Source organism: Rutilus rutilus, assembly GCF_951802725.1.
Source record: "Rutilus rutilus genome assembly, chromosome: 23".
NCBI classification, from domain to species: Eukaryota; Metazoa; Chordata; class Actinopteri; order Cypriniformes; family Leuciscidae; genus Rutilus; species Rutilus rutilus.
Genome location: NC_140233.1, coordinates 16,346,005 through 16,359,254, shown reverse-complemented (window position 1 = coordinate 16,359,254; position 13,250 = coordinate 16,346,005). Strand labels below are relative to the sequence as shown.

At 36.9% G+C, this 13,250-nt stretch overlaps 1 protein-coding gene across 12 annotated transcripts in view; it reads left to right on the top strand.

Moving 5' to 3' along the window:
• Window positions 1-13,250, top strand: part of cadps2 (Ca++-dependent secretion activator 2) — a 153,667-nt gene that overhangs the window by 122,670 nt on the left and 17,747 nt on the right. For 6 of the 12 annotated variants that reach the window (XR_014626027.1, XM_084397480.1, XM_084397488.1 and 3 more), the window contains exons 14-19: window positions 358-459; window positions 1,959-2,022; window positions 2,133-2,256; window positions 5,311-5,411; window positions 9,906-10,062; window positions 12,894-13,035. Coding sequence is in view for 11 of the 12 variants with exons in the window: in XM_084397480.1 (XP_084253606.1) it covers window positions 358-459; window positions 1,959-2,022; window positions 2,133-2,256; window positions 5,311-5,411; window positions 9,906-10,062; window positions 12,894-13,035 (690 nt within the window). In the remaining variant the exon portion in view is untranslated. Of the gene's footprint in view, window positions 1-357; window positions 460-1,958; window positions 2,023-2,132; window positions 2,257-5,307; window positions 5,412-9,905; window positions 10,063-12,893; window positions 13,036-13,250 lie in introns of all 12 variants that reach the window. The other 6 variants (XM_084397481.1, XM_084397489.1, XM_084397487.1 and 3 more) reach the window with 1 other exon arrangement.

The window sequence follows — 13,250 nt, the reverse complement described above, 5'->3', positions numbered from 1 at the left end:
TATAACATTAAAAAGGAGACTGCAAATTATTAAAAGAATAGTTTTATACAAAATCCACGAGATTTATTCAAAATATGATCTTTTAAGATATTTCCAGTTGCTTCCCTTCTTGCATTACCTTGATATGATTCACCAAGGATACATTTATTTTGATATTCTTTTATTTAAGAGTTTTGGATCGCAAAACCCTGCTGAAGCATTGTTCAGTTCAGCTGGAATAATTGTGAAACTTACAACTCTCTTTGAAAAATCTTTTGATTTATGAAGTCGAAGCACAGGATCCAAGGGCATTTGAAATGAAAAAACAGGTGTTGTAAAGAATAAAACAGAAAATTGAATGTTTCCGTGTTTTGGCAGACCGGATGGCATGGGCACTGTTACAGAACAGGAGAAGGAGGAGTTTGAGGAGATCAGGAGCAGACTGTTGACTTTATTGGAGAAGCAGATCACACATTTCAGGTAAGATGAGCTACCACATCCACTTAATCTTAGGAATGCACATCAATTTATTAAGATAACTAATCTACAGTCAAACCATATGACTTTATTCAGACACCTTCAACATTTCTCACATTATCACAATTCGCTATAGTTTAGAAAATGGTAATAAAATATGACAAGAACTCAGAGTTATCAAATCAGTTGATATTTCACTGGTTTTGGCCAAATTGGTATTATTGGTATTATCTAATTGTGTTCTTAAATTTAACAGCTGACAGCTTCAACCTAATTCATTTGTGAGACAGTCTAACAGAAGGTTAGACTGTCACAAATGAATTAGGTTGAAGCTGTCAGCTGTTAAATTTAAGAACACAATTAGATAATACCAATTTAGGTCAACCAATTACCAAGCCAATGCTTAATTTTTTTTCAGTCTTTCGTGTAAAAATGTCGCATTAGCTATTAAAGAAAAAACACTTAAGCAAAACATGGTCAGGGCAAAGGATCTAAATAATTTTTGGTCCCAAATTTGTATACATTTTACTGGTAGTCCACTGTATCAAGAAGTTTAGGTCATAATGTCACAGTTTACTTTATTTTGCTATCCTCACTTACATAAATTAACTGTGTCCTGCACCCACTAGTAAATATAAAAAATTATATCTGGTGTCTGAATCATTTTTGGGTTGACTGTATATTCAAAAATATATCAGTAAATGTTCGGATATTTTTCAGCAAATGGATTTTCAGATCTATTTTGATAAGGCTGCAAACATCAGGGAAAAAAAATCAGAATGATAAAAACTAACTATATAATCATGTAATTACATTGTAATAACAGTGTATTAACAATGTAATATCTGGTCCCTGAAGCAAAACCAGTTGATAACCACTGTATAGCATCTCAGCTTACAGTTTACTCGTTTACCAGACCCCCTCCTGATTGGTCCTCGTTTTCAACCGACCTCCCGCTGGCCCCCCTCAGTAGAGTGCTGGAAACACTAGTAAAGAGGGTTTGAGTCTTGCTTTTGCAGCAGAACCTAATAAAACCACTCCAACAAAAGCTACAAACAGCATCTCAGATTATGCAAATGAGACGGCAGACAGAGGCCAGGCCGGTGCGGGGCGTGCCGGGGATTAAGCGCGGGTCCCAGCCCAAGCTGATTAGACCTTGTTGAGTCACTTGGTAAGTGTGCCTCTTGCCCCACATGCACCAAAAAAACGCGTCGAGGGCCGTTCGGGGGGACTTTCACACCTGTGGTGTGAGGCCTTTATGAGAACCACTTCTCTTTCGTCTTCATTCATCCCATTTAGCATTGTCCCGTACGTACGCTGACACCTGTCCCTCCTCAACGGGCTTTGGAAAACATCTCTATTTAAAAGACGTAATTATTGTCCCATGATAGCTGAGAAACAGCGGTTTGTGACTGACTCCTTCAGCTTGTGCTCAGTCTTCTTTCTTCTATGCCTTTCGTTAATTACCACTCGAGTTTTACCCCTTGTCTTCTTGCCCGTAGGTACTGTTTCCCCTTCGGGCGACCGGAGGGGGCTCTTAAAGCCACACTCTCTCTTCTAGAAAGGGTGAGTGTCCTCCAATTAACTGTGCATGCTTTGCACCTTATATGCATGTCTTGTGTGTACTAGCATGTGCTTAAAGTGAAATAAATGAGAGAAAAAGTGTCATTCTTCAGGCTCTGATGAAAGACATCACCACACCTGTCCCAACTGAAGAGATGCACAAGATAGTTCAGAAGTGCCTGGAAAAAGCTGCGCTCATCAATTACTCCCAGCTGACCGACTACGCCCAGATCGAAGGTTCTCACAGAATACTTTTCAGGGCTCAACAGTAAGGTTTTTTTTTTCTGTTTTTTGATGGCCCTTGTCAGCAGGTAGTTTGGATTTGAGAAGAGAAATCTAGCTTAACACCTGCTAATGTTTTCAGTGGCCCCAGTACACACAAAAAATACACTATTGTTCATATGCTTCATACCGTTTTTAATATGCTTTAAGACAAACCATGTGCAAATTCATAAGTCAACACTGCTGAGTATTTTCTCTTTAAAACTGCAGTGATCTAAAGACAGTCTCAAAAACACTGTTTGAAATCGTAATAATGTGTTGCTAATGTTACACAAACCATGTTCCAGTTTACCATCTCAGTCTGCCTTCCAAAAATTTAGGATCCTTAGAAACGCTTTGAACAACTCAGAACGTCAGTGGAGAAAGGCATATAGTTCATCATAACATCTTAAAGGAACACGCCGACTTTTTGGGACTTTAGCTTTTTCACCTTATCCCCCAGAGTTAGATAAGTCCATACATACCTTTTTCATCTCCGTGCGTGCCGTAACTCTGTCTGACGCACCCACCGCTAGCCTAGCTTAGCACAAAGACTGGAGGTAAACGGCTCCAGCTAGCATACTGCCTAGAGCCCTGCACGGGGCAAAACATCCAGCCCTAACGGAGACCTGGCCCGTGGTGTTCAAGCCCTAATCCGGCCCCAGCCCGAAAACGTCTGCAATTTTTAAGCCCGAACCCGACCCGAGACCAACATCAATATCACTTTGAGCTCTCTCTGACAATCGCTCTCTGACGCGCGCACTCTGATGCGCGCTGTCTCTGCTAGACGCACACACATACACACACACGCTACTAGGTAAAATTTTATTATAGGCCTCAAACATAACTACCATCACCGACAATTATACCCACAAATATTAATACAGACTGTCCATTACAGAGAAGCATAAGCATGCAGTAGAGAATATAGCCAAATGTGATCCAGCAGTAAATAAAGATTTACGGCCTACCTTTTTTTGATGTCAAATAACTTTACTGAAGAACAACGTTTCAAAGAACTCTTCGCCAACTGGCTAATGTTAAATAATAATAAAAAATATAATAAAGAAAAAAAAAATCAGTTGAACTGAGTAACGTTAGGCTCATTCACTGTTTATTCGCGAGTGTTGTGAAGAAAAAGAATAGCATCCACTGTTGAAGGCTTCAGGCTCGGTAATCAAATCAAAACTCTTTCAAAATGCAGCTTTTCCTGAAGTATTGGGAACTTTTAGTAACTCCTTACGCTCCAACTTCTCCCTGATGCTCTGCATTGTCAACTGTCACTTTTGCATTGCACGCGCGTCGCGTTACTCGCGTGATCGCATATTGCGTTGCATATTTATAATATTATCAATATAACAATATTTCATACAGTAGCCTGCGCTCTGCACGTATATTATGGGCACGATGAAAGGAGAAAAGCTAAATGAGCCCGAGTCCGACCAAAGCCCAATCTGTAAAAAAAAATAAAAAAATGTGTAAAAAAGTAAAAAATTGACCCGACTGCTCCCAATAAGTGACAAAATAATGCCAACATTTTCCTATTTACATGTTGTGATTTGTATAGCCACAGCGTGTACAAATAACATAGTCACATATTCTCAGAAGGCGAAGCACTGCTACTTGGGCGGAGTGATTTGCTCGCAGCGCCTGAGAAGCCCCGTGGTGAGGAGCAGACTCAGAGTTCGCTCAGAATTGGAGTAAATCACTCCGCAGAAGTAGCAGTGCTTCGTCTTCTGAGAATATAGTTCCCAGTATGTATATGGTCAGAAGATGGTTGTGTCTCATGTGACCTTGTTATTCGTACACGCTGTGGCTATACAAATCACAACATGTAAATAGGAAAATGTTGGCGTTATTTTGTCACTTATTGGGAGCAGTAATGCTATCTGGAGCCATTTACCTCCAGTCTTTGTGCTAAGCTAAGCTAGGCTAGCGGTGGGTGCGTCAGACAGAGTTACGGCACGCACGGAGATGAAAAAGGTATGTATGGACTTATCTAACTCTGGGGGATAAGGTGAAGGTGAAGTCCCAAAAAGTCGGCGTGTTCCTTTAAGATGTTATGATGAACTATATGCCTTTCTCCACTGACGTTCTGAGTTGTTCAAAGCGTTTCTAAGGATCCTAAATTTTTGGAAAGCAGACTGAGATGGTAAACTGGAACATGGTTTGTGTAACATTAGCAACACATTATTAGCTGTTTGATAATATAGTAAAGCAAAATGCTAATCATAGTAATTACTGTTGTATGTCCGGCAGTGTAAAGAGCGATATGCTTGTGCAGCGTTTATCTCAGTAAGTTGAGCGAGTGGATCTCTAAGCTGGTGTGAGTGAGTGGAGGCGGGGCTAATTTGCATATTCATGGTTCCGTGTATCCTAAACGAAGCAAGGGTGTAGAGTTACATTCGAGCTATTTTAAGGCATGAAGAAAAATATGTAACAGAAATATGTCATTTTGGTGATCAAAGATGAGTTTTAAGGGATACAATTGTTGACTACAGGGGGACTTTAAATAAAGAATAAAAATCTGCAACCGGTATCAGAATCGGCCAATTTGCTTGTAAAAAAAATTGGCCGTGAAAAATCTAAATTGGTGCATCACAAAAAAAAAAAAAAAATAAATAAAACATTATTTTAAAAATCGAATAGTCGAATTGTCGCTGCAAAAACAAATGCCGTTTTCAAAGAGCACTGTGTTTTTCTAGTTTTCTTGCAAATTAATTTGTGGTTAATATTAATGTAACAGTCAGCACACTAAGGTTTAAAAGAGGGATTTCGGCCCGCACATGGTTAAATTTTTTTCCCATACGGCCCTCAACCTAAAATGAGTTTGACACCCCTTTACACTATACACTAGACTTAATTAAGTGTACATGCTGCCTTAACATTTTGAACTATGTAGTACAGTCAGTTTTTTTATAGCGTAGCTGGCCAAATCCTTATTGTTGAGCCCTTTAGATCTATTGCTTTAAGTTCTTACATTTTGTTGTGTGAAGTGTCTGGACTGTTCGGACGTCTGTGTGTCAGCAGATAGCAGCCAGGCGTCTCCAGAGAAAAGACTGGAGGACATGATCAGACTAGGAGAGCTGTGTATGGAGGTGTTACAGCAGAACGATGAGCATCACTCTGAGGTAAGACCTGTGCAATAACTCTTGATAAAGACTTTTCTAAGTCCTGACTATTTCCTGCTATGAAAGCCTTCGTCAATGCTTTTTCTTTCTTTTTTCTCGGATTAAACTCAATGCCAGCACCTTTTTGTTCATAATGAATCCGCCATCGATCCTTTCATATATCTTCCAGTCCTTTACAACATAGGTTCAGAAAAACCCACATTCACGTAGACAGAGACTCAATCTTTGTTTATCATCGGGTCCTTTGGTTTTGCATGTTTCTCCAGAAGGTATTGCATGATCATTTCAAAGCGGACTTGTGATCATTTACCGTCTCGCTGTCCATTTACTTCGCCACGTTGCCGTAACAGCTGTTAGCGAGTGACAGCTTACCCGTCCAGTGCCAGCTCATAGTAGCGGCACAGGAAAACAACGCCCACGGCCCATCTGCACAAGGCCAGCGCCCGCTATCGCTCTCACATCAACTTAAAAAAAAAAAGAAAAGATCAAAGGAAACTAATCAATACTAGGTGTTAAGGCTTCGTAGAAAGTAACAGCGAGCATTTTCCTAACTAAAAATGTGGATGTAGACATCTGCTAGCAAGGTAGCGGGCTATTTTTAGGCCTCAAGCTTTCAACAGCTGTCACAGATGACAGAGACAATGATGCCAGAACCCAGGCTGTGCCTAACAAGACAAATGTCCCACATGCTGTCACTAAGGAAACATCAAGGTGTGTGTGTGTGTGTGTGCGTGATGTGCTCAGATCTACGTTAGTGAAATTATGGTCGCACTTACAGTTTGAAACTAGGAGTAAAAAATTGTCTAATCAAATGTGTTTTACATGGAAAGTGTATCTATGTTCACTATGCTTAAGAATGTGTATGTCTATTTGATATTTCTCTCTTTCTTTACCACTCCTATGTTTGTAATTCATTAGGGAAGAGAGGTAAGGTTCATCTTATATTTCACTCTCGTGTTGTGTTGTGTTATTTAGCATTTGCACCATTTGCATCATTCATTTTTATTTATCATTCATGCTTTTACAAACAAAACAGATTGGGTGTCATTTATCACAACGTATATTTGTGTGTTAAAGCATTTGACAATGAAATCAATAAGTTGCCCTCTTTTTTTGCACTCCACTAACCACTGACTCTTTGAACTGCCTAAGTCTAATATGTATAAAAATATAAAATATACTGTAGATCAAAAGTTTTTGGGATCAGTAAGATTTGTTTCTTTTTTTTTTGAGAGCGAGAAATTAATACTTGCATGAAATTGTTAACAAGTGATATTAAAGACATTTATAATGTTACAAAAGATTTCTATTTCAAGTAAATGCCGTTTTTTATTCATCCTCTTATTATTCATCAACGAATCCTGAAAAATGTATTATAGTTTCCACAAAATATGAAGCAGCACAACCGTTTTCAGCTGATAATAATAAGAAATGTTTATTGAGCAGCAAATCAACATATTAGAATGATTTCTGAAGAATCATGTGACACTGAAGACTGGAGTAATGATGCTGAAATAACAACATAGTAAAAAATAAATTACATTTTAAAATAAATTAAAATAGATTTAAAATTCTTTACAATTGTATATAATATTGTACTTAAAATTGCTGTTTTTACTTTTTTGATCAAATAAATGCAGTCTTGGCAAGTATAAATGAAAGATTTTAAAAGAATTCTCTTACTTCTTTTAAAATCTTTAAGTATTTAAGAAAGTCAATAACTTGTCCGGTAGTTATTTTCATATTTATAATTAAATTATTAATATGGTTAATATACATATTGTGAAATATATTATTCAATATAAGTCTGGAATAGTTTCTGCAATATTTACATATAATATATTTTTTTTACAGAATATCAATTCTGCATAAAAATGCATCAAATAACATGCAGTCTAGGCTGAGATTGTGAGGACAGCCCTTATATGGAGATGGTTTGGGTGTGTATTATGCTAATTAGTATCTGTGGATATTATAAGGAGGAATTTGATTTCTGAAGGATCATGTGACATTGAAGACTGGAGTAATAATGCTGAAAATTCAGCGTTGCATCACTGGAATAAATTACATTTTAAAATATATTCAAATAGAAAACAGTTATTTTAAATTGTAATAATATTTCACAATATTATTGTTTTTTACTGTATTTTTGATCACATACATGCAGCCTCGGTGAGCAGAAGAGACTTCTTTCAAAAACATTAACAAATTTTACCAACCCTAAATTTTTGAACAGTATTTCACAACAAGTTAGTAATATGATCGACTAGCTAACCATCCTGAACCATTCCTAGAAGCAACAGAAAAGAGTATGGTCAGTTTCTGAGTATGTTTTAGACTGAAATGGATGTCAGCTCTATGCTGTTCAAAACCTGTTTCTGAAAGCCCTGAAGACAAACTCCCTCAAGGCCATCGACTGTAAAACATCTAGTCAGACAAGAGTGACGTTCACCCCCTCCCCCCCCACACACACACACACGCTCGGATATCCGTACACAATAGCACCCTTTAATAAGTCAGCATTCTCCTCTCCACCACATATTCTTCACCATGACTGATTGCACTTTTATCACTATCGCTCGATGCCGATGAAAAGTTCTTGGCTTCAAAGAATACAAGACAACATGAACCGGCTTTCGATTTGATGCTCTCGATTTAGTTGGCTGCAGACGTCCCCAAGAATGGCTGCGTGGAAGAATGCAAAGAGAGAAATGTATTGATGGACTTGGATCTTTTCAGAAAGGCCTTCAATGCACACACTGGCAGACAATAGGAGCACGGCACTATGTAGAAAGACGGCACTGAATTTTTCCCTTTTCTCAGGGAAATTCAGTAGGATGTATGAGCTCTGGTGCGCTGCAGTCGACCATAAAAGACACGTGGATAGCTAATTGTCCTTTTTTGATCTTTAGCCTTTTTGATGGCAGTATTCTGCTACTTTCTAGTACAGTTCCCTTTTCCAAACGTAAAAATGTATAATCCAAAATCCAGCCATTTCAATGGGAATTCGTAACGATCAGGAATTTCGCCGAAGGGTTAAAAATTTCCCCACAGAGATTTTACATCAGGTTAAAAATGGGCACATTAATTTGCACCGTTGACCAACTGGAAGCTGCTTGGTTTGAAAGTGATCAATAGATACAATAGATGGAGCTTTTTTTGCCCATGAAATTTCGGTGAAACTGGGATTTCTGCGCATCTACACTGTAAAAAAAAAAAACATTCGAAGTAAATGGTAAAATAGTTACAGACTAAATAAAACAAAGATTATTGGAGTAGGTTTTACAAAAAAAAATCACATTTAATTCAATGTGTTACTTGCCATTGTAATTATCTGTGAAATCTTTTTCACAGTAAATCCTACACAAAAAATGTTTTCAGTGTACCAAGTGAAAATCATAAGTATAAATTGTCCAAGTATGTACTGATTAAATGTAGACGTAAAGCTTTACAAAACCAAGCATGCAGGTTTTGTAAAGCCATTTTCCATCTCGATCTTTGTGTGTTTCTTTTCAAGGTCCCGTCATTTTATTGATTGACTTCTACCTCTACTTGCTTTAATTCCATGTTTGTATTGTGCTTTGTTTGCGAGTATCCAAGTACATAATGCTTAGCCCTCAGTATTGTACCCTGTTCCTCTCTACATTATGCCTTTTGGCATTATTGTTTGTGATTTGTATGTTTGCACAGTTATAGAAGACGTAGCATATTTTCAGCATGTTGCATATATGGGTGATTCTTTCCTAATTAGGGGAACTTTTATGTCCATTGGGATGATTTTAAGGAAGAATAGATTTATTAAAAAAATCATGTTTTTAAAAATAGATTAAATAGGCTTTATTAGTTATTCTATATAAATAATTCATATTAATTCTATGTCTCTTTAATTTAATAAATTTTCCTGATTTTAAAGGTGACATTTTGCCAAAGTTTTTTATTTCTCTTTAATACAATTATAAAAAGTATTAAAATCAGGGAAATTTCTACTTTGCACTTTTAATCTGAAACATGAGAGCTTAAAATCCCCATGAAATCAAAATGGGCAATTCTTATTTTTTATGTAATATTTCAGTATCATTATGTCATTACCATCACACATACATCTTGATAGTTGTTCAAGTCCATGATCAGATCTTTGTTCTAGGGTTATTATTGTTAGCTTAAAGTAAAGCCATAAAAAAAAAAAAAAAAATGTGAACTAAAATAAAATAATATTTAATAATGTACAAGTTGTCAGGCAACATTTCTCATTTTTTGTGTAGTTTAACTTGAAGTGCAAAAATGAAATCAACTCAAACTATTAAATAAAATAAATATATATCTTTTTAAAACTAATAAAAATGACAAAACACAACAAATTAAGTGAAAACAGAAAATAAGAAAATTTATTCTAATTCTAAATAATAACAAAAATGATCAATTATCCTAAAATAATTGTTTAAAATAGAAAAAAGTCAAAAGTGTCCCTAATTGACTGCCATGTGTATTTTGCAGGCCTTCTCCTGGTGGCCAGAGGCGATGGGTGAGCACGCCGAGACCTTCCTGTCGCTCTACACGGTGGACATGGACTCGGCACTGGCCGTCCAGCCACAGGACTCCTGGGACAGTTTCCCCCTCTTTCAGCTGCTCAACAACTTCCTCCGAACTGACCGTGTGTAGTGTTTGTCACCTTTATTTATATAGCGCTTTATCACTGTAAAAAAATCACAACTTAAAATTCAACATTAGAATAAGAAATAATGTGTTGTTTCAACTTAAAAAAAGTATGTGTGCTTGCTTGACTTAAAATATTAAGTTTAGTTAACTTTAAAATTTGTTGAGAGAACTTAAATATCCAACTAAACTAAAGTTGTAACTAATTGCAGCAAAACAATTTTTTACAGTTTTAAAGCAGCTTTACAGTGATAAATAGGAAAATAATGATCAATGATGCAAACAAAATTCAATTCTGCTGTAAAGCAGCTCTAAAAAAAAAGACAATAGTGTCATTATTCAGCTAAAGTCACTTCAGTGTAGATTTAATTCAGTTCAATAACTGTGTATGAAATGAGTTCAGCTATAAGCAACACGTTTGTCTGTCTTTCTCCTCGCTCTGCATTGTTTCTCCACTCTTCCGCTTGTCCAAAGTTCTGATAGCATGTTCTCACTGCTCACCAGTGTTGCTTTGGAGAACAATACTTGTTAGGAGAACAGGTTAACATGCTGCACTGTTATTGGTCAACACACTCGTTAGATATACAGTGTGATCTGTTAGTGGCTCTGGAGGGTTATTAGACAGGTCACATATCCGAATCCTGCCAAAGTGTCCAACATGAGCATAGGTCTCTCGTAACCAACAAGAAATGATCCCAGAAAATAGTTTTGAATACTCCATAACATGAAGTTAATTGAGCGAGGAGCTAACCCTAACTGCAGCCAGTTAAAGATTGTTTCGTGTGACTGTGACATTTGCGACGGTAATATAGAGATTTGCTTTAGTGTCTCGTTCAAACAGCAGTTTATTTGGAATAGAAATGGTTGGTTATCTAGGGAGCATGACAATGGAAATGGCAGCCTGTAATAACACAGACAGTTGGCAGAAAGATATAGGGAACTCCCACGCTCTTTCATATACAGTATGAACTTTCTTGAAGAAGATCCCCTCAAATTGCTTTCCTCACTACATTAATCTCACGGAAATTAAATCTAATGAGGGAAGCCTGATGGAAACATGTTGAAAATTTTGGGAAAACTATTTTAAATTTGCCTGTTTGGTAGTTGGTAGTTTTAATGGAAGAATTCACCCAGAAATAGTTGATGTTAGAAATAAAAAAAAAAAATAATAATTAATAAATCTCAATGTTACCTTGAACTTTTCTCGACAGATCCTCATTTAGAGTCGTCTACTTAATTCATCACGTTATTTCAAATCCTTAGAACAACCAAATGCCCCTAAGTAGCAGATAACACTGTAGGATGAAATCTTTAATTTTCCTGATTTTGGACCGGGATTCGTTTCAGTTGCGACTTGAGTGCTTTTACAGGTTTTAGTGCGTGCACACGACAAAAAATTGTGGTGACATTGACACTAAATGCTCAAATGACTTTCATCGTTATTAAATGGTTGGGAATGAGCTCACACACCCATGAGAGTAAAAAGGCTAGTGTTAATGAGGAGGAACAGAGAGATGGGAATTACACTTAATGATGCCTGAGGAGACATGTCTCTCTCTCTCTCTCTCTCTCTCTCTCTCTCTCTCTCTCAGACCTCCATTTCCTTCTAAGTGGTTTAATTACATTGAGTGCATTTGCATGTACGGGAGATTACGGGAGATAAGCTGTGCCACTTTTTACATACACAGTATGTTGTCTACTAGGTGACTAATTGTATTTTAGGGAGTCTGCAATCAGCAAAAGAAAAGAAAAAAAAACATTAACATAAATGATCATTTGTTTTATTAATATTTTTTTATGGACTGCTTTCACAGACTCTTATGATTTTCTATCATTATTAACTTTGTAGTTTTTATAACTTTTTTTTATAACATTATACTTGTACAGTGGACTGAAAGGGTCCATTGTACAAACCTTTTCCACGTTTTTATTTTCATTTGCATTTTCAAAAAGCAGGTAGGAAAAGGTTTAGCCTGTTAACCGTCAGTGAAGCTGTATTGGGACACTTGCCATTTTCGTTACCGTATATTTTAGTAATCATCATAAATCGAAAATGGAGATAGTTCTTTAGAACATTTTAGCAGGTGCATTTTCGTGATATCAGAATGTAGAATATAAATTGGGACCTTTCTTAAAAACATTGTCATGTGACAAACATAACCTCACCCATAGTTTTCTAGATTAAGAGTGTGGCACATCTTACCCCACCCTCCTCTACAATAAAACTGCTCATTTTGCAAACCTTATTAGTAGTTTATGTGCAACTGAGTAGCTCGACAACACAACACCACCATGTTCACATGAGATTTTGAAACCATTAAATTTGTTATGCAAATAAATTCACTCATTTGTTTTGTTACTTTAGTGTTGAAAACTCTGTAACACCTTTGATGACCGGCCTTTTAAAAATTGCTTGTAAATCTTTCGTTATGCTATATTATCACCGAATAATGGAACACAGCAAGTGTATCAAGGTGGGGGAAAAAATCCCCAAAAAGTACTAAAATGATCCTGTGTGAGCCACTCAGTAAGTTTTAGTCCAGTGTGATAACACTAAGTAACATTTTCAGGGAAAAGAAAATCTCTCAAAATGACCCGAACACAACACAAGGGTTTTGTTTTTCAAGATCCTAAAGAATGTATATGTTGTTTTATTAATAAAAAAAAAAAAAAAAAAAGGTGCCAATGATTTCTGGAAGTGGCGTTCTAGATATATTTCCACTGCACTACAGCTTTAAGAGGTCTAACATACAGTATGTTGCCTTGTAATACTGGTTGCACATCAGCCGATACATTGTAAAGCCTTCACTCTTCCTTCATGTTCTCCAGCTCACCTGTACAATGGAACGTTCCACAAGCACCTCCAGGACCTGTACATCCCTCTAGTGGTGCGCTACATTGACCTGATGGAGTCGTCTATAGCTCAGTCCATTCACCGCGGCTTTGAACAGGAGACGTGGCAGTCTGTGAAGTAAGACCCCGTTTAACCTCACACTAACATGATTTTGCTGTGTGTGGTGGTGTTTTTTTTTTTTTTTCATCGATTGATTCTCTTTGCTTTTTGGAGAATGCAGCGCCATGTTTTGTTTAAACATGTCAGGTTATTAATAGCAGAGCTTTTAACTGGTTCATGTTTCAGAGAATGAAAAGATGATTGGAGAGCGGGAAAAGAATGGAGCCTCCAAG